Source organism: Rhinolophus ferrumequinum, chromosome 9, assembly GCF_004115265.2.
Source record: "Rhinolophus ferrumequinum isolate MPI-CBG mRhiFer1 chromosome 9, mRhiFer1_v1.p, whole genome shotgun sequence".
Classification (NCBI taxonomy): domain Eukaryota; kingdom Metazoa; phylum Chordata; class Mammalia; order Chiroptera; family Rhinolophidae; genus Rhinolophus; species Rhinolophus ferrumequinum.
In genome coordinates this window covers 47,583,516-47,610,112 of record NC_046292.1, presented here as the reverse complement: position 1 = coordinate 47,610,112, position 26,597 = coordinate 47,583,516, and the positions used below count along the sequence as shown (strand labels likewise).

Below are 26,597 nucleotides of genomic sequence, written 5' to 3'. Positions count from 1 at the left end.
ATTCAAACTTTAGTCTAGAAAGCATGTTAAAATGCACATTTCCAGGCTCCATCCGAGATTATGATCTGGAAGTGGTTCTGTTAAGAAGGGCCAAAATGTTCCTCACAAGTAATCACAGTAATCAATACGATGAATCAGATCACGAGCTCCTCATCCCTCTTAGTTTTAGCTTTTACAAATACTATGTGTGACAATCTTGTTGAAGCATAATTACATAACTTGATCTATAAGAATAGGAATAACTCAAGGAAAGTTCCAGCAATGCAGACGAGCCTTCTCACATTACAACTAAATTTACAATAGTTTTAAACCAACAGTGGTCACAATTTTTTAAATGTTGGTTAAGTTCAGAGGAGACAGGTGATGAGTCTGTCACAACTCTTTGTAGATCAAGTAGTTCTTATTCATGATAAGGAGAAGTTAACCAACATAGTGACGTCAGAGGTTACTGAGTGCGCTCCTCCCCTGGACTCACCAAATATGCAGTTACACATATTTGGAGCAATTCCCTCTGAAAGAGATCCAGAAACTAGCTCAGCTACTCCTACACACTGGACAAAGAGAACATGCCAACACATAAGTGGGTAGGGAAGGCTGAGACACACTTGCCATAAATGCCATCCCTAGCACAGCACCATGCAACAAATAGACTGTTATAAGAAGTTTTGAGTAAGCCTCATGGTAACGAAACCAAAGCCTATTTTGTATGTGTATGATAAAGAGAAAGGAATCAAAGCACACAACTGGAGAAAATCGTCAAATCACAAGATAGTAAAAGAGGAAAGAATAGGAATTATAAAGCAACCAGAAAATAATTAACAAAATCAGCAACAGTAAGTCCATATGTCAATAATGACTATAAACAGACTAATTTCTCCAATCAAAAATACAGAGCAGCTGAACAGATATAAATGCCCAACAGTATGTTGGTTATAAGTGTCTTACCTCAGCTTAAAGGACACGCAGACTAAAAGTGAAGGAATGGAAAAAGATATTCCATACAAATAGAAACCAAAGGAAAGCAAGGGTAACTACTTTTATCAAACAACATCAGCTTTAAACCAAAGAATGTAACAAGAGGTCGTTATAAAACAAGTCATTCAAGAGGATCTAACAATTGTAAATATTTATGAACCTAAAATAGGAGCAAGCACCTATTTTACATAAAGCAAATATCAATCATTCTGAAGTTAGAAACAGGCAGCAATATAATAGGAGAATTCCATACTCCACTTTCAGCAATGGATTATATGGGAAGAAAATCATTAAGGAGACATTGGCTTTAAACTACATGTTAGACCAGATGGACGACCTAACAGAAATAAACAGCACATTTCATCCAAAAGCTCCCAAACACACATTCTGACTAACACATGGAAGATTCTCCAGGATAGATCATATATATTAGGTCACAAAACAAGTCTCAATAAGCTTGAGAAGTTTGAAATCATACAGAGCATCTTTTTCAGACCACTAGTTTCTAGTATGAAACTAGAAAACCATTCCAAGAAAACTGGAAAATTCACAAACAAGGGAGATTTAACAACATGCTCCTAAACAGACAATGGGTGAAGTCAAAAGGACAATAAAAAATGATCCTGAGAAAAGTGAAAATGGAAACACAACATACCAAAACATGGGGTACAGCAAAAGTAAAGTTTATAGTGACAAATGCCTACATGAAAAAGAATGACCTCAACCTAATTTTACCCCTCAAGGAACTAGGAAAAGAAGAACAAACTAAGCTTAAAGTTGGTAGACAGAAGGAAATAAAGATCAGAGCAGAAATAAATAGAGATTTAAAAAGACAATAGAAAGGAGCAATGAAACTGAGAGCCGGTTCTTTGAAAAGATAAAATTGACCAATCTTTAGCTAGACTCACCAAGAATGAGAGGACTTGAATAAATGAAGTTATGAATGAAAGAGGAGGTACTAAACCTTATACCACAGAAATCAAAGACCACTAAGAATAATTATATGCAAACACAGTGGACAACCTAGAAGAAATGGATAAATTCCTAGAAATATACAACTTACCAAGACTAAATCATGATAAAATAGGAAATCTGAACAGACTGATTAATAGTAAGGAGATGGAACCAGTAATCGAAAACCTCCCAACAAACAAAAGTCTAAGACCAGATGGCTTCACTGGTGAATTCCACCAATCATTAAAAGAAGAATTAATACCAATCTTTCTCAAATTCTTCCAAAAAATAGAAGAAGAGGCAACATTTTGAAACTCATTTTATAAGGCCAGCATTACCTTTCTATAAAAACCAAAGACATTACAAGAAAAAAAATTTCAGGCCAATATCCCTGATGCAGATTCAAAAATCCTCAACAAAATATTAGCAAACAGAATTCAACCATACATTAAAAAGATCAGGACATCATAGGAATGGCGGCAGCAGGGCGCACTTTCTGAGTTCTCCTCCAGATCTTATTACAAACGGGACCTATAACCCATCAAAGAACTCTTTGCTCATCACACAGAACAGCTAAGAGACTCGTGAAAGGATTACTTGAAGGTGCGCTAATTGGGCGAGCAGGGGAAGGAAGGAAGGGAGCGGAGTGAAAAAGCGCGGCTGGCGGCGGCGGTGGCGGCAAAAACCGCGGTGGCACCGCAGTTCCGGGCGCGCACGGGATCCCAGGGCGGAACGGAGAGCACAGAGACCAGGAGGTGGGCTCTTTCCCTGCATCCCACGGCTGATTTCTCCCGCCGGGAGAGCAGCTAGTGGGCCCTAGGGCAGACAAAGAACACAGACTCCATACCTGGGCCCCTCCCCCGCTCTTCCAATCCTATCCCGCCCTTCCAGAGGCTTAAACTGGCCCCTGAACTGAGGAGTGGTGTCAGATTACAGAGGAGCCGTGGTAGTGCTCAGGCTCTGGGAAGCCTGACAGGCAGCCCTGACCCAGGGAGACTGGGAAGAGTGTGATTTTGGCTGGGCTAGGAGAGAAGAGACTCCTCCACCCCCAGCCACCACCTTTTCTGGCCTGCGGGAAGAGGGTGACACGTGGCTGGGCTGGGAAAGAGAAGACCCCTCCATCCCCAGCCCCCACCCTTTCTGGCCTGCCTAGGGCAGGGCAAGTGCAACTGCAGAGACACTCCCAGGGATCAGCAGTAAATGGCAGACGCAGCTCTGGGCTTTCAGCAGCTCAGAAATCTCCCGCCCACACCCCCCCATACACACACACACACACACACACACTGAAGTGCCCTAAGACTCAGGAGGACTGGACACGGGGCTGGTGGTGCTACTCTCAGTGTGCATATGTGCAGGAAAGGGCAGAAACTGCACTTACTTTGTAAAAACTGTCATCCAGACCCCTCAGGCCCACGCATTTAAATCTACAGTCCCAAAGTCACTCTGGGCACCAGGTGACCGGCTCTGCCTGCGCAATAAGCAGGGGGCTCTTTGGTACAGCAGAGGACAACCTGGACATTACTTGGTGGGCTTAAGCCAAGACTGGCGCTGCTTTTTGTTTTGCTTTGTTTTGTTTTGTTTTGCTTTGTCTTTATATCTTTGATATCTTTTGATATCCTGTGTTGAGTGGGGGTTATCGGGTGTTTTTTACATGTGAATGTATTTTATTTTTTTCTTTGTTGTTGTTGTTGTTGTTGTGCTTGGTGATTTGCTTTGTTCTGAAACTGCCCTACCAGGGCCCAGCTTAAGAGGCACAAGATTCAACATATCCAGAGGCCAACTCCAGACAAAACCAGAGTACTACTGGGTTTGACCTACAAGTCACACACCCAGAGGGAATTCTCTGCAGGCACTAGAACCCATAGAGGCCAAACCACATTTAAGTGGTCAACCCTCACGCAGCAGAATGCCCTGCGGTGGGCAGAGCCAAGTCTCACAAAGAGTCAGCCTAGGCGTTAACCCCACCTACTCACAAGCAAAAAGCAATTAAATATCTTCTTGAACAGGACAATATACACAACACAAGAGTCACCTTTGGAGCACACGCAGAGAAGAAGAACGAAGTAGTGCAAGTCAAATATAAAGGAAACGTATTACATAGGATAACCTAACAAGAACTAAGAACTCTAGGGGATCTACCTAATACATCAAAGCAAACACAGAGAGTCAGCCAGAATGGGGAAACAAAGATACACGTCCCAAATAAAAGAACAGAAGAAACCTCCACAACTGGAACCAAATGAAGCAGAGGTAACCAACCTTTCAGAGAAAGAGTTCAGAACACTGGTGATAAAAATGTTTAAGGAGCTTAGAGAAGACATAAAGAAGGATGTAGAAATCATAACGAACAACCAGTTAGAACTAAAGAACACAATTACCGAAATTAAGAACTCACTTGAAGGAATTACCAGCAGGTTAGATGAAGCAGAGGATCGAATCAGCGACTTAGAAGACAAGGTAGCAGAGATCACCCAAACGGAACAACAGAAAGAAAAAAGAATAAAAAACAATGAGGATGGATTAAGAGACCTCTGGGATAACATCAAGCGCAACAACATGCGCATCATAGGAATACCAGAAGGTGAAGAGAGCAAGCAAGGGATTGAGAACATATTTGAAGTAATAATGTCCAAAAACTTCCCCAACCTGATGAAGGAAACCAACATACAAGCCCAGGAAGTGCAGAGAGTTCCAACCAGGATAAACCCAAACAGGCCCACACCAAGACACATTATAGTTAAAATGTCAAAGGTTAAAGACAAAGAGAGAATCCTAAAAGCAGCAAGAGAAAGACAGAGGGTTACATACAAGGGAACTCCCATAAGACTATCAAATGACTTTCAATAGATGCAGACCATTTCAATAGATGCAGAAAAGCATCTGGCAAAATGCAACATCCTTTTATGATAGAAACTCTCAACAAACTGGGTATAAAGGGAATATACATCAATACAATAAAGACCATACATGACAAGCCAACACACAGATAACAGTATACTCAATGGTGAAATACCGAAAGCTTTTCCTTTACGATCAAAAACAAGGATGCCCACTCTTGCCGATGTTATTCAATGTAGTATTGTTAGTCCTAGCCAGAACAATTAGGCAAGAAACAGAAATAAAAGGCATCCAAATCAGAAAGGGAAAAGTAACACTGTCTCTATTTGCAGATGACATGAAATTATATAGAGAATACCCTAAAAGGCTCCATAAAAAACTGTTGGATCTAATAAACGACTTCAGTAAAGTTGCAAAATACAAAAATCAGCTGCATTTCTATAAACAATGAACTATCAAAAAAATTTAAAAAACAATTCTATATACAATAGCATCAAAAAAGAATAAAATATCTCAGAATAAATTTAACCAAGGTGAAAAATCTGTACACTGAAAACTAATACATCAATTTCTATAAACAATGAACTATCAAAAAAAAAATTTAAAAAACAATTCTATATACAATAGCATCAAAAAAGAATAAAATATCTCAGAATAAATTTAACCAAGGTGAAAAATCTGTACACTGAAAACTAATACATCAATGAATTGGAGAGGACACAACAAATGGAAAAATAGTCATTGTTCATTAATTGGAGGAATTAAAATTATAAAATTGTCCATACCACCCAAAGCAATCTACAGATTCAGTGCAATCCATATGAAAATTCAAATGGTATTTTTCTCAGAATCAAACAGTCCTCAAATTTGGAATCAAAAGACTCCAAGTAGCAAAGCAATATTTAAAAAAAAAAAAAAAAAAAAAAAAAAAAGCTGGAGACATCACTTCCTGACTGCAAAATATAATACAAAACTATACTAATCAAAACAGTATTGTATTGGCATAAAAACACATAGATCAATGACATAGAACAGAGAAACCAGAAATAACCAATGCATATATGCTTAATTAATTTATGAGAAAGGAGCCAAGAATATACAACAGGAAAAGTGTAGTCTCTTCAATAAAATGGTTTTGGAAAAACTGTATAGCTACATGCAAAAGAATGAAACTGGACCGCTATCTTATGCCATACACAAAAATTAACTCAAAATGGATTAAAGACAAATGCAAGACCTTAAACCATAAACCCCTAGAAGAAAACCAGGGGGTAAGCTCCTTGACGCAGGTCTTGACAATGATTTTTTGGATGTGACACCAAATGCACAGGCAACAAAAGCAAACATTAACAAGTGGGACTACATCAAACCAAAAAGCTTCTGCACAGCAAAGGAAACCATCAACAAACTAAAAAGACAGCCTGTGGAATGGGAGGAAATATCTGTAAACCACATATCCAGTAAGAGGGTAATATCCAGAATACACAGGGAACATACACAACTCACTAGCAAAAAACCAAATAACCCAATTAAAAAATGGTTTAAAGGACCTACATATTGAGGATATACAAACAGCCAACACGAATCATCAGGGAAATGCAAATTAAAATCACCTCACACCTGTTAGGAAGTCTGTTATCAAAAAAGCGAGAGATAACACATACTGGCGAGAATGGCGAGAAAAGGAAACCCTCGTACACTGGTGGTTAGAATGTAAACTTGTACAGCAACTATGGAGATTCCTCAAGAAATTAAAAATAGAACTACCTACCATATGATCCAGCAGTCCCACTTCTGGGTATATTCTGTTTTCCTTTGGAAACAAAATCATTATCTTGAAGACATATCTGTACTCCCATGTTCACAGCATTATTTTCAGCAGCCAAAGTATGGAACAAGTGTCCACTGACAGATGGATAAAGAAAATGGACCCAAGACATTTGCATTCAGTAAGCTTCGGGAACTTAAGTACAGGGTCCAGAATATATATATATATATTAAAAAAAAAACTTTCCCAAATGATTTTAGTGTGCAGCAGGTTTAGGAACCACTGACTTGGAGTATAAAAATGTAAGCACCTCTCTCATTTTCCTGTGAGTCAGTCGTATAGAGAGATCTTGGAGAAAAGGTGATAGAAACAAATAAAATATGCAAAAAAAAAAAAAAAAAGAAAAAATGTGACACACACACACACAGGAATATTGTTTGGTCTTTAAAAAGAAGGCAATTTTGTCATTTGAGACAATATGGATGAAACTTGAGGGAATTAAACTAAGTTAAATAAGCCACACAGAGAAAGACCAATACCACATGGTATCACTTATATGTGGAACTGAAAAACAAAAGTCAACCCTCACTGAAAGAAAATAGAAAAGTGGTTGCCGAAGGCTAGGGGGTTGGTAAAAGGGTACAGACTTTCAGTTATGAGATGAATAAGGTCTGAAAATATAATATTTATATAACTTTGAGAATCTAATGGATAACTTGGTGACCATAGTTGGTAATATCATATAAGTTAAACTTACTAAAGGAGTTTAAAAATAAATATGTGAGGTGATGGACGTTTATTAACTCAATGGGGAGACTCACAGTGTACACATATATCAAATCATCATGTTGTACACTTTCAATGTCTTACAATTTTACTTGTCAGTTATATCGCAATAAAACTGGAAAAAATAGTAAACAGTTTTTAAAAGAAGAGGGATGACAGAAGACAAATTAAGAAATCTATTTTGGTACTTTATTTTGGTGTGGATTACTATCTGACAGTCCAGTAAAATCCTTCTTCACATAAAGGTTTAAAGGTATGTTTCACAAGTGAAACAGATTAGCAAAGAATTTAGCTCTAATTCCTGCCTCACACTTTTTTCCTGGTAATAAGTGTGTAAACATACCTGAGGTTTTCTCTGAAATAATTAGGAAGGGAGCAGGTGGAAATATAGCTGAAAGGATTCTGGTCATGAGGTGGTGATTGCTGAAGCTGGGTTGATGGATACAAGAACATGTGGTTCTGGTTCAAGATGGCGACATAGGAAGATCTTGAACTCACCTCTAGCCATAGACAAATCAAATCTATAGCTACATATGGAAAATTTTCCATATGGAAAGAAACCCAAAAACTAGACAAGCAACTCCTACACACTGAGCAAATGAGAAAAAAACCCTCATCAACACAAGTAGAGAGACAGAGACACAATCTCTCCATAAACCCCTCCCTCCGTGGGAGTTCCCCTCCCACAACTGGGAGGGAACTCACAACCCTGAGCTTCTCCCTGAGGAGCTAAGGATTTGAACCCCATATTGGGCACTCCAACTCTCAGGACCTGCACCACAGGCTCCCCAATCACCTAGCCTGGAAAGACAACGGGGCATGCATCCACACGACCCAGAAGGATATAATGGTCGGAGAAACAGTTCTTAAAGCGCTCACACACTGTCACCCACCTCAGGGGCCACTGCAGAAGCAGCTGACTGAAAAGCACCCAGTTTTTCTGTGAAAGAGGCCTACTTACTTATCTTACATCTTTGGCCTGAGGTGCAGGCAATCTAATTTAACACACATCTAGAAGCCTACTGAAATAATCTCCAAAGACAGAGGCTGGCAAGCAACATTTTCACGCTTTCCATCTGCGTCCCAGCAGGTCACCGATATCTCTGGGAACAGAGATTGTGTACACATTTGGGTTTTGCAGCTGCCACCCCAGGGACACCCCTCAATCGCCTAGCTCTGGAGGCCAGCAGGGGTTGTGTTCACAAGTTCAACAGGTTGGTAGCATACAAACAGTTCTTAACTGGCTATCACCCCAGGGCTCAGAACAGAGGGAACATGGAGAAATGCCCATCTCCCAGTTTTACCCTGAAATAGGTATATTTGAATACTGTAAAAGCTACTGCCTGAGTATCTGGCTTCCAATCAGCCTGAATCTAGGTGCTGACTGACATCTTTCTTTTGGGGACAATGACAGGTCTTGGCACACCCTCAACTACTGGGAGCCACTAAGAATAAAATAGGCCTCTTGGACAATCACAAAGTTTTGAAGACAAACAAGAGCTAGGGTAGGGCTCCTTCAAGACCAGCTGTTTTATATAATGCATAGAAAGCAACACCGAGAGTCAAGGAAAATGAAAAAATAGATGAATGTGTTCCAAATGAAAGAAAAAGATTTTTAAAAAGACCTTAATGAAATGGAGATAAGTGAATTACCTGAAAAGAGTTCAAAATAATAGTTAAAGATGTTCACCAAGCTCAGGAGAACAATGGATGAATAAAAGTCAGAATATTAACAAAAAGACAGAAAATATAAGAAAGTTCCCAACACAAATCACAGAGCTGACGAATACAATAACTGAAAGGATCGACACAGATTACAGGAAGCAGAAGAAAGGACCAGTGAACTCGAGCAGGGCAGTGAAACTCATCCAATCAGAACAGCAAAATGAAAAAAAAAAAAAAGTGAAGATATAATACCTTAAGTGGCATATGGGACACCAAGCAAACCAACATTTGCATTACAGGGGCCCCAGAAGGAGAAGAGAGAGAGAAAGGGGAAGAAAATTTATCTGAATAAATACTGGCTGAAAACTTCCCTAACCTGGGAAAGGAAACAGATATCCAGATCCAGGAATCTCACAGGGTTCAAAACAAGGTGAAACCAAAGAAGCCCACAACCAGACACATCGTAATCAAAGTGTTAAAAGTTAATAAGGAGACAGTCTTATAAGCAACATGAGAAAAACAACTTGTTATGTATAAGGGAACCCCCATAAGACTGTCAGATATTTTCTGCAGAAACTTTGCAGGACAGAAGGGAGTGGCATGATATATTCAAAATGCTGAAAAATAAAACAAAACAAAATTAAAAAAAAAAAGAAAAACAACTACCAACCAAGTATACTCTGTGCATCAAAGTTGTCCTTCAGAATAGTTTTCCAAACAAGTAAAAGCTAAAGGAATTCATCACCTCTAGACAGGCCTTAAAGAAATGTTAAAGAGACTTCTTTAAGCTGAAATGAAAGAGCACTATTTAGTAACAGGAAAACATACGGAAGTATAAGTCTCATGAGTAAAGGTAAATACATAGTAAAATTCAAGATAATCTAATATTATAAAGGTGGTGGGGTAATCACTTATAAACCTAGTATAAAGGTCCAAAGAAAAAGGTAGTAAAAATAACTATACCTATAATAATTTGTCAATGAATATGCAAGATAAAAAGATGTAAATTGTGATATCAAAAACAAACCATGGCAGGGGGCAGGGAGAGTAAAAATGTAGAGCTTTAAAATGTGTTGAAATTTAAGTTGTTAACAACTTAAAATAGACTGTTGGAATTACAACATACCAAAACTTATGGGACGTAGCAAAAGCACTTCTAAAAGGGAAGTGCACAGTCATAAATGCTTACATAAGAGACAAGAAATATATCATATAAACAACACAACTTTATACCTCAAGGAACAAGGAAAAAAAAGGACAAACTAAGCCCAAAGTTAGTAGAAGGAAGAAAATAACAAAGATCATAGCATACATAAATAGAGACTAAAAAAAAGACAATAGAAAAGATTAATGAAACTAAGAGCTGGTTCATTGAAAAAGTAAAACAGACAAACTGTTAGCCAGACTCACCAAGAGGACTCAAATAAAATCAGTAATGCAAAAGATGTTACAAGTGATACAACAGAGATACAAAGGATCATAAGAGACTACTATGAACAATTATATGCCAAAAAATTGGATGACCTAGAAGAAATGGAAAAATTCCTAGAAACACACAACCTACCAAGACTGAACTATGAAGAAATAGAAAATGTGAACAGACTGATTACTAGTAAGGATATTGAACCAGTAATCAAAAACCTCCCAACACATAAAAATCCAGGACCACATGCCTTTACTGGTGAATTCTACCAAACATTTGAAGAAGAATTAACACCAATCGTTCTAAAACTCTTCCAAAAAACAGAAGCGGAAGGAATACGTCCAAACTCATTTTACGAGGCCAGCATTAATCTCACAACAAAACCAGAGAAGGATGCCACAAGAAAATTATAGGCAAACATCCTTGATAAACACAGATGCAAAAATCCTCAACAAAATATTAGCAAATTGAATTCAACAATACATTAAAAGTTCATACACCTCGAATAAGTGGAATTTATTCCAGGGGTACAAGGATGGTTCGATACCCACAAATCAATGTGATATAAACTCTATTAACAAAATGAAGGGTTAAAATCACGATCCTCTCAACAGATGCAGAAAAGCAATTCACAAAATTCAATATTCATTCATAATTAGAACTCTCAATAAAGTAGGTATAGAGGGAATGTACCTCAACACAATATAGGCCACGCCCACAGATAACATCTTACTCAACAGTGAAAAGCTGAAACCTTTTCTTTTAAGATTAGGAACAAGACAATGATGCCCACTTTCACTACTTTTACTCAACATAGTTTTAGAACCCCTAACAAGGGCAATTAGGGAAGAAAAAGAAAAGGCAACTAAATTAGAAAGAAGTAAAACTGTCACTATTTGCAGATGACATATCATATAGAGAACTCTAGATTCCACCAAAAAACTGTTAGAACTAATAAATATTTTCAGTAGTTGCAAGATACTAAATCAATATATAAGAATCATTTACTGGGCTGGCCCGGTGGCTCAGGTGGTTAGAGCGTGCTGCTCCTAACACCAAGGTTGCTGGTTTGATTCCCTGTGCCCTCTACAGCTAAGACTGTGAAAAACAGTTTCCTGGACCTGGGCTGCTGTGAGCAGCTGGAGGTTGGCGTGGGCTGCTGAGTGCTGTTGTGGGCTACCGTGTGCTGCCATGAGCAGCCAGTGGCCAGCGTGAGTGGCCAGCAGCCAGCGAGAGCTGCCATGAGCTGCTGTGAGCGGCCAACTAACGACCAGCGACCGACTGCCTCAGCGGGGGTGGGGGGGGAGCACAAGCCTCATAACACCAGCCTGGGCCAGGGAGCTGTGTCCTACACAACAGAATGAGAAACAATGGCTTGAACCAGAATGTAGTGGGGGAGGAGGTGGAAGAAGGGGGAAAAATCAGTTACTTTTCTAAACACTAAAATAATTAAGAAAATCTCATTTACTATAGAATCAAGAAGAATAAAAATCACAGGAATAAATTTATCCAAGGAGGTGAAAGATCTGTACACTGAAAAGCATAAGACACCAATGAAATAAATTGAAGACGCAAACAAATGGAAAGATATTCCGTGCTCATGGCCTGAAGAATTAATATCGTTAAAATATCCATGCTATCCAAAGTATTCTACAGATTCAGTACAATCCCTACCAAATTTCCAATGGCACTTTTCACAGAACTAGAACAATCCTAAATTTGTATGAAACCACAAAAGATCCCAAGTAGCCAAAGCAATCTTGAGAAAGAACAAAGTTGGAGGCATCACACACACTGATTTCAAACTATATTACAAAGCTATGGTAATCAAAACAGTATGAGATCACACACACACACACACACACACACACACACACACACACGAGTAGAACAGAATAGAAAGGCCAGAAATAAACCAACACATAAATAGTCAATTAATTTATGACAAAGGAGCCAAGACTGTACAACAGGGAAGGACATTCTCTTCAATAAATGGTCCTGAGATAACTGGACAGCCACATGCAAAAGAATGAAACTGGACCCTCATTTTACAGCATACACCAACATTAAGTCAACATGGATTAAATACTTGAACAAGACCTGAAACCATAAAACTCCTAGAGGAAAACATAGGTAGTAAGCCCCTTGACATCAATCTTGACAATGATTTGTTGGATTTAACACCAAAAGCAAAGGCAATGAAAGCAGAAATAAACAAGTGGGACTACATCAAACTAAAAAGCTGCTGCCCAGCAAAGGAAACCATCAACATAATGAAAAGGCAACTAAGAAATGGGAGAAAATATTTGTAAATATATCTAACAAAGGGTTAATGTCGAAAATATATAAATATCTCATACAGCTCAATAACATAAAAACAAACAATCTGATTGTACAATGGGTAGAACACCTGAAAAGGCATTTTTCCAAAGAAGACAGATGGCCAACAGGTACATGAAAAGGTGCTCATCAGGGAAATGCCAATCCAAACTACAATAAGGTATCACCTCACACCCGTTAGCATGGCTATTATTTTAAAAAGACAGAAAATAACGAGTATAGGCAAGGACGTGTAGAAAAGGAAAACTTGGTGCACTGTTTGTGGGAGTGTTAATCGATGCAGCCACTATGGAAAACAGTATGGAGTTCCTCATAAAATAGAGCTACCATTTGATCCAGTAATTCCACTTGTGGGTTTATCCAAAGGAAACAAAAAAAGTAAGTAAAAAAGATACATGCACTCCCATGTTCAATGCAGCATTATTTACAATAGCCAAGATATTGAAGTAACTTAAGTGTCCTTTGACGGATGAATAGATTTTTAAAATGTGGTTTACAAAGGAATGTTATTCAGCCATAAAAAAGGAAACCTTGCCATTTGTGACAACTTTGATAGACTTGACGGCATTATGCTAAGTGACATAATTCAGACAGAGACAAATGCCATACAATCTCACTTATACATGGGATCTAAAAAACAAACAAGAAAACAAACTGTACTCATACAGAGAAGAGATTGGTGGTTGCCAGAGGTGGCGGAGGTATGTTGGCAAAAAGGGTAACGGTGGTTAAAGGTACCAATTTCCAGGTATAAAGTAAATAAGTCCTGGGGATGTCATGCACAGCGTGGTGACTATAATTAATACTGTACTTTATATTTGAAAGTTGCTAAGAGTAAATATTAAAAGTTCTCATCACTAGGAAAAAAATTCTGTAACTCTGTATGGCGCTGGATGTTAGCTAGGCTTATTGTGATCATTTTGCAATATACAGAAATATCAAATCATATTTGATACACCTGAAACTCATGTTATATGTCAATTATATATGTATCTCAATTTAAAAACAGAGAGATTCTACCTTTGAGAAAGGCCTGCATCAAACCTGTGTGCTACCTCCTTAGCTGGGCCTTGTCACCCTGCGTTCCCCTCCACTGCCAAGCCTCCTCATTATTCTCCCCAGCACTTTCTCCACTCGAGTCCCTTTGTCAATCTGGTGGTCTTCCTGCAGGTTGGACCACAGCTCCTCTAACCACAGCTCCTCTAACACTGTCAGACCCTTAGCTTCAGGTATAAAGAACTCTTTTTTTTATTAGCGTTCTTCCTCTAATAAATGATCAGTCCATTAAATTAGTGTAATTTTGAAAAGCTACTTGTTTTATAACCTAATTCATTTTTCAAAAATAAAAGGGACTGAAGCAATAAATACCTTACTCTGGGATCTGGAAATCTCACACTCTTAATTACCTTCCCGGATTCTTCCTGCTATGCAGTAATTCCATGTTTCACATCTTAGTAGAAAGCAAAACAACAACCTGACTTTTCCTCTCTTTCCATGCCATCTTTATTCTCAGGAGCCAGGTGAGAAATCGATTAGATGCTTTCATGCAGAGGACTTTCCAATGGTGCTACACCATTCTCAGTAAGAACCAACTGAGATGTATGCGATCACCAAAAAACTTCACTGACTGAGCAGCACAGGAAAATATTAGTAAGAAAAATAAATAAAAATGGATGTCATTATAGCCCAGTCTGATACTGAGAGAAAGATAATTCTTCTGATACTCTCCATCAGATATATTTAACTTCTAGAGCAAGGATTATTGATGGTCAAATGGGAAATGACAATAGTTGATTAAGATTTTTGAAACAAAGCTCAGTGTTCTGGAAGAAATAAATCTGTATCAAAAAAACAACAAAAAAAATAAAACCACTAAAAAGGGAAAGAGTATAAAGCAAGCAAATACTTTTCCTTCTACTTCATGTTTGCAGAATATAGACATCCATTCCTTTGTAGAGTGACTATTGAGGGCTCTGGGCTGTGTGCTATGTGGTTACCTGGATGAACGAAACTTGAACTTTGCCCTCCAAGGGCTCATCTCCTAGGAAGGGAAGTAAGAAAAGAAGCATAAAACAGAATTCTAAAAGGAGAATTCCACCATGCCAAAAGAGAAATGAAGTGCTAAAGCTTTTTCAGAGAAGGGAAAATGGGAGAGGAGGGTTGGCGAGGTATGGACAAAGGTTCATGGATGAGACAGCATCTAAGTTGAGATTTGGAAGCGAGGTCAGATACGGACGTGAGGAGACCAGAAATGACCCTTCGAGGAGAAAGGACCGCCTGAGCACAGGCAGGTGGCAGGAAAGCGTGGGCCTGTGATGGGACATAGTAGCTGGTCCATGGAAAACAGTAGAAACAAATGAGATTGGAAAGGCAAGCCGGCCTCAATCATGGAGAGGATTAGAAACTAAAGATTATAAACAAGGAATGATATGTTTGATCTTGGAATTTAGAAATAATAAGCAGCTCCATGAAAAATGTGGCAATGGAGAAGACAGGCATTCAGAAAGTCTCGTGAGGAGGCGACTGAACTTACTTATGTAATTAGGCTTACGCATGCAAGCAAACACCAGATTGTGTGATTTAAATTTTTACATGGAATATACAGGGGAGAAAGAACAAAGTGGTTTACTTTGAAAATCCAAAACAACTATTTCAATGGGAATTTATGCTTTGGAGAGACTGAAGAAAGACATTGGGAAAAGCTATACTCTTCTAATTCTGCATAGGTAATATTCAGGTGACAATCAGATCAACAGCACAGCTAACCCACAGTACATGTGGAGAGGTATAAATTCACAAAATATAATTAGGATGATATCCTACATTGCATTGGTGACACCAGCCCTGTGCGGTAGGAAGAGAAGGAATTATGTCCCCTGAATAGAGATGAGAAAACGGAAGCTCAGAAAACTTGTGACTTGGCTAACATCACAAGGCTATTCAATGTTAGAACTATGAATCCCATCCAGTTTTTCTCAGTTTATTGCTTTTCCATTATTTGAACATGCCTTATTTTTTTAAAAAAAATCTAATCTTTTGCACACAATTTACTATGAAACCCATTCTAGTAACCCAACTACACAGTTGCTATTTTATTTTTGGACTTAAAAAATCATTTTCTTCCTCTTACTAATGCAAATCTTTTTGTCTTCATGTAAATGTAGACTTTCTTCTATTTCCATGTGAATGTAGAAAATTTCATTTTCTGACTGCCAAAGTTTAATACTTACAATGTGTCTTAAGCTCAATTTTTAAGTTCACTTCAATAATTGAGCTAAACACTAGTTTTAAAAGCTCTCATGAGAATTTCAGCAAATGGAATCTTGAATATCCCTCAGGGAGATTCCTTTGGGATATGTTAATATCCACAGTGAATTTGAGACAGAAATTAAAGTCAAATTAAGATATTTATCATTAATGCTCTTCTGAAAGGAATGTAACCAATTAGTATGTACCATCTAAATATAAAATCAAATAGGTTTTTGGAAATTCTGCCTCTATTTAGGACTCCTCACCCTTTCCTTTACCCCATTTTACCTTTTCTAAGTTTTGTCTCTTTAGAGAAGTTAGATTGGATGGAGAACCTAAAATGAACAACTGCACTAGTTCTTCCAGAATCTCAATCAAACCCTTAATATCTGTTTCTTATAGTTTCAAGTCAAGCTTTTAGACTTCATACCTAGAGAAACAGGAGTTAATTTGATTATATTTCTTGCATTACGCATAGTTCATTTCTAAAATTTTATTTAAATACAGTATCCCTCCCTCAGTTGTTAAAAAAAGGTTCTAAAACCAACATGCTTCATTTTGTGACATTAATGATATAACTATTAATAAAACGTTCCTCATATATATGAGTAGATGTTTTAATTTTCATAATTTTTGTTTTTCAGCTATTTGCCTGTCTTCATACGAATTAAGTTTTACCTGAATTTAACAACTGATCCTTCAAAAGGTATTGAACTGCATTAAAAAAAGCACAATTTGATCATCACTTTATTAGTTTCTATATACCAAGCTGTATGAGTTATATGTCCTATATTTAGGTATGTTTGTAAGCACTTTTTAAAAATCAACACACATTAAAATCCTTTGAAAATTAGATTAATGCCAGAGTAGCAAAACTGTTTTCAGATTTATGCTGTATATTATTTCTTGAACATTTAAAATACTGATGTGGTTTATAAACAAAAGAGTTTAAAATAATGAAGGTACCTTTTAAATTTCAAAAACTTGCTTTTTATAATTCCACTTTTTCACAAAAATCATTCTTAAAAGTTATTTCCAAGTTACTGTCTAAGATTAATATAAAGTTAATATGTGGTTCTATAATTACTGTTTAAAGTGAGTTTAGCTTTTAAAAAATATTTTATTCAGTTAAAGTCTGTCAGAAATTTCTGAACTACCATTCACACAAAAATCTTCTGGGTAAGTCTCACTTCATTATTTTCCCACTAGGTGGCAGCATTAAGCTCTATATAAAAAGACTAAGCATCATCCAGGTCTTTTTGTTCATTTTTTGTTTTTGTTTCCTGTTCCCTCATCACTCCATGTCATCACATTCTCTGTTTGATTCCCTGGAACAGGCAGTCAGCTTCCTGGCAGGAATGATGCCGTGTGGACCAAGGGCAACACAAAAGTACAACACAACATGCAGGTAGACAGTACACTCCGAAGTACGGCATCCCAAACTATTACACAGTATGGCGGGTGTTAAACGAAAACCCCAAACCACAATTTAAAGTCATACGAAACAGCTGAAATGATTCTTACATTATTATTTACATTACTGAAACTGATGACGAAGTCAAAATGAAAAGCTGACTATGAGAAATTTTGACCTATTTTATCTATTTACTAAAAAGGAAGAGGGAGAAATGTTTTTGACAGGTAATTAAATGTTACATTTAGGTGTTTAAAAAATATTTAATAAACTGGCTCAAAGGCTACTCCCTTAAGGCGGCTTCTCCCAACCATCTGACGCAGATGTACCTGTTAATCTGTACCTCAGAACCTCGTATTTCGAACTCCGTTTGTACATTGAAACTAATAAGATTATATGGCTGGTTATAATGCTATTGTCACTGCTAGACTGTGTATGACAAAATTTAAAATAAGAAAAATAATAACTGCAGCTCAATGTCAATTCTCATTAATTATTGTAATCAACTAGAGAAATGGAAGGGGTAGTCCATTTAAATTGGCTTCTAAATAGAACTAGATCTGGAATTGACTTGTCTGCTTATCTATCGATAAGCAAAAAAGTATCAATAGATAACTGTAGCATCTCTAAAACAATGAATGAAAATGCTACCCTCTTTAGTACAGTTAAGGATTGTTTTTAAAAATTAAAGTCCAATATTTGTTGATATTTACAAGGTTGTGCAACCATCACCAAAAGACACCAAATTCCAAAAACACACCCTGTACCTGCTAATAGTCACTCCAAACTCCCACTGCCCCTGGCCCCTAGTAACCTCTGTGTACTTTCTCTATATAAATCTGTGTATTCTGGAAATTTCGTATAAATGGAATTGTAATATGGGACCTTTTGTATCTGGCTTACTTAGTGTAATGCTTTCAAGGCTCCTCCCCACTGTGACAAGGATTAGTACTCCAGGTCTTCATAGCTGAGTGATACTCCATTGTACGGATATACCACATTTTGTTCATGTATTCATCAATTGATAGACACTTGGGTTGTTCTCCCTTTGGCTACTATGAATAACACAGCTATGAAAATTCATGTACAAGTTTGTGTGTGAAAATATATTTCAAATCTCTTGGGAATAAACTAGGTGAAATGGCAACTCTGCATATAACATTTTGAGGAGCTGCCAATGTTTTCCAAAGCAGCTGTACCATTTCACATGCCGTCCAGCAATGTGTGAAGGTACTAACTTCTCTGTGTCTTCACCAACACTTGTTATGGTTCATTTTTCTTCATTCTTCATGAACTCTTCAGACTGGATAGTCTCAGTTGACCTATCTTCCAAACGTTGATTCTTTCTTCTGCCTGTTCAAATCTGCTGCTGTGCTCTAATGAATTTTTCATTTGAGTTATCGTACTTTTCAAATCCAGAATTTCTATTTGGTCCTTGTAGATAATTTTGGTCTCCTTATTGATATTTTCTATTGGTGAGACATTGTTCTCACATTTTCATTTAGTTCCTTAGATGTGGTTTCCTTTCATTCTTTGAACATATTTAAAACAGGCGATTTAAATCTTTGTCTAGTAAGTCCAATGTGTGGGCTTCCTTAAGGACAGTTTCTCTTAATTGCTTTTTCCCATTTATTGGTCATACGTTCTTTTTTTTTTCCATGTCTCATGATTTCTTGTTGAAACTGGCCATTTAAAATATGTGGCAGCTCTGGATATCAGATTGTACTCTCTCTTCAAAATTTATTGCTCTTTGTTTAGTGACTTTTCTAATTATATAAAGTCTGTTTTCTTTGTTGTGTGGGGAAGACTCGACTGTTAGTGGTCAGATGATGATCGGAGAGATTCCCTTACACACCTGGAACCAGCAAGGCTCCCAGACTTTGCTGAGGGGTTTTGTGTGTGTGTGTGTGTGTGTGTGTGTGTGTGTGTGTGTGCTGGGCCATGCCTTCAACACAGCCAGGCAGCTGACAACTCTACTTTAGCTTTCACTTCTAAAAGTGACAGCTACGGTCTTCTAGGGTCCTTCCTGAGCATGTGCAGTCCTACAGTGTGCACGGTCTTGTAAGCGTCCCAGGAATATGTCAGCTTTTCAAAGCCCCTGTGAGCACCTCATCACCAAGCTTTTCCTATCAAGCTTTTTGGTTAGCCTATTCTTCGCACCAAATGTTATCTACTTACTGCCTCAGAGAGCCACAAAGTTAAACAATTTCCTCTAAACGTTTTCGACAAACTGTCCTGGATTAAAAGCTTTCCACATTGGGTAAGCTCTGAGTCAGGTCAAATGAAAACAGCTTTGCAACTGGTATCTTCCACGGAACCAGCAGACACGTCAAATAATGCCAGTTCTCTGGGAATGAGAGACCCCTTCCTGCCCTCTCTGGTGGCTGCCAACATCCTAGTGAGTATGGGCTGTTAGAAATAGAAACAGCAAAACAGGAAGAGGGTAGGTGAAAAGACCACCCAGCTAGCTATTCTTACCAACATTCTGCCATTTTTCTCAAATAAATGCTCCCCGGGTTGTCATGAGCCTGTGGTCAATTTCCAGAGTTTTTTAAACGTCGATTATGATAATTTTTGCCAGTTTCATTGATGTCTATGGAAGGGAAAGTTTTGGAGATTCATATTGTGCCACTTTTGCTGATGTCACCTATGGCTTGGATTTTCCCTTTAGGCCTACGATATATCACAAATGACTTTTAGAGTACTGTATGAGGCCAGAGTCAGGGTTCATGTGTTCCAATATGGATAATCAGTTGCTCTAACATTTCTATTCTTTACCTATTGATTGTTTTGGTATTTTTGTCAAAAATCAATTTACCACTTAAGTAGGGGTCTATTTTTGGGCTCTGTTCTACTGATATATTTGCCTATCATTATGTCAACACTATGCAGTCTTGATTGCTATGACTTTATAGTAAATCTTGAATTCATGTAGAGGAAGTCCTCCACCTTTATTTTTTACAAGACTGTTTTGGATAGTGTAGTTCCTTTGAATTTTCATATAATTTTTAAAAATCAGCTTGTCAGTTTCTACTTAAGAGGAAAAAATTGCTGAGAAATTGGTTGGGATTGCACTGAATCTATAGATCAATCTGGGGAGAACTGGTATCATACCAATATCAAGTCTTCCAATCATTCACAGGCATCTTCATTAATTTCTCTCAGCAATGTATTGTAGAGTTCTTACATATTCTGCTAATTTGCTGCTATGTTTCATGCTACTACTGTAAATGGAAATGAAAAAAAAAGTTATCCAATTGTTTGAACACAGTGGTTCTCAGTTGGAGGCAATCTAATCGGTAGAGAACAAAGATGCTGCTAAACATCCTACAATGTACAAGACAGCCCCGCCTCAACAGAATTATCCAGGCCAGAACGTCACTAGATAATGTGCTATTTTTATGTGGTTGCTTTCAAGATAATCTTTTCGTAACTTTGATTTTCAGCATGTTAACTGATGTGCCTAGGTAAAATTTTGTTTTTATTTATTTTGCTTTGCAAAGGTATCTGAGCCTGTTAGATCTGTGAAGATTTTTTTAAAACCAAATTGGGGAGATTTTTTTTACCATTATTTTTTCAAATGTTTTATGCCCCACTTATCTTTCTCCTCTCCTCCTGGGACTCCAATTACGCTTACGTTAGACAGCCTGATACTGTCCCTCTGATCCCCGAGGCTCTGTTTTTCAGTTTTCAACCTCTTGCTCTCTGTTCTTCAGATTGAGTTAGTTCTTTTGTCTGTGTTAATTAAACTTCTTTTCCTGCTTTCTCCAATCTCTTGCTAAGCCCGTGCAGTGTATTTTTTCAGGTACTATATGTTTCAATTCTAGAGTTTCTATACTTCTTTAGTTTATATTTCTTTCTGAAATTCCCTGTTTATTTTGACCTTATTTTCCTTTAAGTTCTTAAGTTCTTGAATAGTTGTTTGAAATTAAGTCTTGTCTACTAAGACCAACATCTGGGATACCCTGGGGTCAGTTTCTATTAATTGTGTTTCCTCTTAACTGTGAGTCACATTTTTTTGTCTCTTCAACTATCTAATAATTTTTGTTTACTGAACATTATGGATTGTGGATGATATATTGTAGAGAATACAGATTGCATGATCTTCCTCTGAAGACTTGATGTTTAAGAAGGAGTTAACTTTTCTGAACTCAAACTGCAAACTGTCTCCTCTGTGCTAGGGAGGAGGTGAATCTCTTCAGTTTTTCAGCCTTCCATCTGTTGTTTTCCATCAGATTCTCCCTCACACAAACATAGTTCAGGAGTACATCTGAAGCTGAAGCTAAATAATACTGAATGTCAACTATAATTTAATATATATATATAGACACAGGATGTGGAGTACAGCACAGGAAATAGTCAATGGAATTGTAACAGCTATATACGATGTCAGAGGGGTAGTCGATTGGGGGAGAGGGATTATCACTTTTGAGGGATATAAATATCTAACTATTACATTGTTTTGTACACCTGAAACTAAAAACAAACACACAAAAAACAAAACAAAAATGTCAGCCAAGTATATTTGAGTTTACAGAGATTTTGAGGCTCCTTCTTATGTAAGACCCTTTTCCCAAGACTACCCACCCCCCCTTACATTTTAGCCTTGCTAACAGCCCTGAACTCTGTCCTCTGACTCCATCAACTGGCAAGACTGCACAAACTAAGTGGTAGTGTTAGGCAAAAAGCCAAAGAAGCACAAATCTCATCCAGTGCAGTTTCCTTCTTTTCCAAGTCTGACTCCCCTTCAGCTTCTGCCTGCTTTTGGTCATCCTCCAGGGCCTACAAATAGTTGTTTTTCTTTCATATTTAATACAATTGAATAATGGTTATCTGCAGGAGGGACAATCTGAGACAAGCAACTTCACCAGTACTGGAATGCCAATTAGGATTTTTAAATGTGACAGTTGTTTTGGAACTAGAGATTATTATATCCATCTCTACCTTGACATATCCCTCTCCTCAAATACAAAATACAAAACAAACAGCCAAACAAACAGTTTCTATGAGACACTTCTTCCATGCCTGAAACTTCTCCATGGTATAAAGAAAATGATGTGGACTTTGCAATCAGAGAAATCGTTTCCTACCTACATGAACTTGGAAAGATTATTTACCCCTTTATGCTTTTCCAATTGGATTATGGAATGGTCCTTTAAATCTCATAGGACTGTTAGAAAGATTAAATGCTTACCTTACAAAGCATGTAGCAAGTGCTAACAACAAACAAAAATTGTTGCTTTCTATCCCTTAGACCTATTCCTCCATGTCAGCAGTGGAAATAGAAGGAATTCCTAAATCATGACCACCTTTTACTAGTTACTTTATTCCACTGGTAACATTTAATTAAGTTTACTTTATAAGAATGAAAGAACACAAGAGAGAAAGAAGAAATTTCACTTGGTGCACAGCATCAGGAAATAGTAGGGACTGTCCCAGGGGACGCTGACTCCTGGGAGGATCCACCTCTCCCCAAAAACTCAAGTGAGAGGCAAGGTGATAGCTGGCAAGGCAAAAGGCATATTTATCTCAGGATTTCTCCACGTGTAAGTGGGAAAGTATCTTTCTGTGGCTGAGTATCCCCACACCACAGTCATCCAATAAGCAAAACTGTTAATAAGAAAAGCAAGGCAAATTTCAAAAGTGAAATAAAAGGTTAAGTACAAAAAAATAGCTTTTAAATGTAAGTCATACATTTAACTAATTTTTTAAAAAAAATATTGTGCTTCCTCCTGTTTGTAAGAGTAAATTTTGTTCCTTGTAAAGAAACAAAACAGTCAGAATGGTACAGGACTTTATCAATTTTTAAAAGTAAGAATAGATTATAAAACATATGCCATGTGTTTACAAGTTATCTTACAGGATTTTTAACATTTGTGTTGTATTTCCTAGTATAAATATGACATAATTTATTTACTTAGTCTTAGAAATTGTTGGAAATTTAGGTTGTTTCTAATTTTCACAACTATAAATTAGTCATTAATGATTTTACTCATCTCTGATAATTTCCTTGGCTTTCATAACCTGTAAATACAATCACCATACAATCAATATGCTTATCTGAGTCATTACTTAAAATGTTAACTAATAATGGAATCAAGATGGAATCTTATGAAACATATAGAAAAATCCTTTCTAGGTTGTATCTATTCATGATTACTGTTCCTTAAATATAGGTATGTTGCCATCTAATTGTATCATCTTCCAACCCCTATTTCTCCATCCTTTCTACAGGTAAATAAGAGACTCTATTACATATTTTGCTAATACCCAGCTGCACCATTTCTACAGTCCATTTGACCTGTGTATTTACTACCCTATTATAAAAGCATAACTAGGCACCAATTGTTCTAAATGAATTTGCATTTATTTTCTTTTCTAAGTTCATTGGAGACAGTTGAGACAAACACAGAGTTGCTCCGAGGAAAACAAAGTGGAGGCACTGCTCCCACAGACAGGATAGACCTGAGAAAACCCCACTGCTCTGAGAAATGAGAAAGAAACAGAGTTGCTAACCATAAGACTCTCATGATTAAATACTGCTAACATGACACGTACTCTCACCTTAAGCCACTAAGAGTAAGCTGAAGGACAAAAGGCAAAGCAAAACTGACATAAGTAATGACACAGTTTGTCTTATGACTATAATACTTTCCGTGCTATTGACTATTTGATTTAATAGCATAATAGTGCCTGTAATTATGATCATGTTTTTACATCAATAACCCGTAGTGAAGACAGAGGCATTTCCTTGGGTTTCTTAGTCAGGTCTACACTGGTGTAAATCATAAGTCAGCAGAGCTTTTCTGTAAAGAGTCAGATTGTAAATATTTAATCTTGCAGGCCACATAGTCTCTACTATAACTCAACTCTACTGTTGCAGCACAACAGCACCAAAGACAGTATGTAAATGAATAAACATGGTTGTATTCCAATAAAACTTTATTTACAAAACAGGTGGTGGGCTGGATTTGGTCTGTAGTTTGCCAACCACTGGTGTAAACAATGACAGGTCAACATCTAGTGCAAAATGATACTTAACACAATCCTTGAATGTGTCCTAAAATTCCAAGTGGTGAGCAAAAAATATTGTGTAGATCAGTGTAATTTTACTTTCCAATATTACAGGAATCACAATTTCATATTCTGTGAACTCAATATATAGTTGAACCAATTTGTCTGTATATTATCAAAACCTGAGAATCATTTACCTGTGTATAATCACCAAAAGGTTGGGAATAAGCAATGCACTTTTCCAATGTCTGTTGTGATTCATTTCCCTGAGAGATTGCATCCAGAATGTTGCTTGCAATTCCAGTCTTCTGTAGAGTGGTTTTACTTGCAGGAGCTAAAGGCAAAATCAATACATATATTTCAGTTAGTTTGTTTTAGTATAAACTATAACCACAGTACAAAACTCAGTAATTCAGCCTATTTTGAAATAGAACACAAATTTTAATTTGCAAATATGTATATGATATTGTCATTTAAAACAACTGAAAATGAAAGATTGCCCTATGGCTGAATAATTTTGGTGGAAACATTTAAAATATATGTCTAATCTCTAAAATAAGGTACACAAAATGTAAATTAACCATTCTTGTTAATGCAATAGTTGTAACCATCAATTTTTAGACCAGATGAAAATATAGTAGGTATAGCAGAAGCACATTTGAATTTTTTCTGGCTTTAAAAAAAAATTACAAATTAATATTTAGATTCAAGAGGATACTTCATGAAATACACAGAATGCATGGTAAAAACAAAATTCATCTTTCATCTCTTTTAATTCAATCCTGTTCTTTATCCCGGAGGCAACAGTTTAGGATTTGTTTTCCCAAATTTACTTCATGCATTTACACATTCAAATATGTACATGTAGGAATATATATCTTTAAATAAATATAAATAGAATCATTTTATGCATACATTAGTTTTTTCAAATTTAATTTGCTTTAGAGATCATTTCATATTAGTACATGTAGCTGTCCCTTAATTATTAAAAAAAAAAGTTGCATAGTATTCAATTTTATGATGAACTGTTTATTTAATCATTCCCCTATTGATGAACATTAAGGCACTTTTCAGTTTTTCACTAATGACAACCAATGTTCTAGTAAATATCCTAATGCACACACACATTTATGATTTTCTCTTAAAATTATATTTGAATTAACAGTTAGGTCTGAGGAGATCCTCCGAAAATGTTAAGTGAGAATCCTACTTCTGCCAATTATTAGTAGGTCATATATTTGTGGTATATTTTGCAAATACTCCAGATATATTAAATTACTAGAAGTTTAAACCTCTATCTTAATGATTCTATATGTAAAGAATTATATTATTGCCAAATAATTCCTTTGCCCATTTATTTTCAACCACGACTCAATAATAATTCAATACATTATATTCTTAAAATAGTGTAAAAGATGTTTTCCTTAAATAGAATAATGCATTTTATGTGTCTTCATTTTAGTTATTCTTTCAATTTAAATTCTTTCAAATTATGGGGTCATAATTTAGGCTTTAGTCGGGCAATAGGCATTATTTGTTTCAAGTTAAAAATTAAAATAAAACCCATTCTATTATGGAAACTATTCAATAAAACTCCAAAATATTAATACTGAATTCTCACTTACACGACAAGCACACACTGGGCAACACACTTGCCAAATTCAAGTATGGATTTTTACTGAGCCGAATTTCTTTTGGTGGTTCTCCCAAGAGTGAAGTCTGATTCTTAGAGGCAGCCTATTGACCAAAAACAAAAGAGTGGGTGCTTAATAAGATACAAGAAAATAAAAATGCAGAAGAGTAGAGAAATACTTATTCTTCAATAAATCTAGTCTAGTGTGATAAAAAATTTGTGGAAAATAATGTTTGGAGACATAGTTATCAAACGTTTCTGGATATTGGTTAAAATTACCGTATTCCACCTGCTATTATTTTTTTCAATTAGTTTAAAAAAAAAAAACTATTCTAGAACCATAGAACTTTAGAACTGAAAGACGATTAAAGGCCTTCTTATACAACCTTCTCATTTGAACCAGGAGAGACTTCATTTTCACATGAAAAACCAAGTTCCATTCCTTATTTCCAGAAATACTGGTATAAACATTTTTAAAAAGATACATTTAGTAAATGTTAGAGCCGGGTGCCAAACACTTTCTTTAACAGTTATATTG

At 36.7% G+C, this 26,597-nt stretch overlaps 1 protein-coding gene across 6 annotated transcripts in view; it reads right to left on the bottom strand.

Moving 5' to 3' along the window:
- The window catches only part of RAVER2 (ribonucleoprotein, PTB binding 2), a 77,457-nt gene that overhangs the window by 3,453 nt on the left and 47,407 nt on the right, over positions 1 to 26,597 (bottom strand). For all 6 annotated transcript variants that reach the window (XM_033113412.1, XM_033113410.1, XM_033113409.1 and 3 more), the window contains exons 10-11: positions 26,052 to 26,163; positions 24,624 to 24,760 (exon numbers count right to left, since the gene is read on the bottom strand). In XM_033113412.1, the coding sequence (XP_032969303.1) occupies positions 24,624 to 24,760; positions 26,052 to 26,163 (249 nt within the window). The remainder of the gene's footprint in view (positions 1 to 24,623; positions 24,761 to 26,051; positions 26,164 to 26,597) is intronic.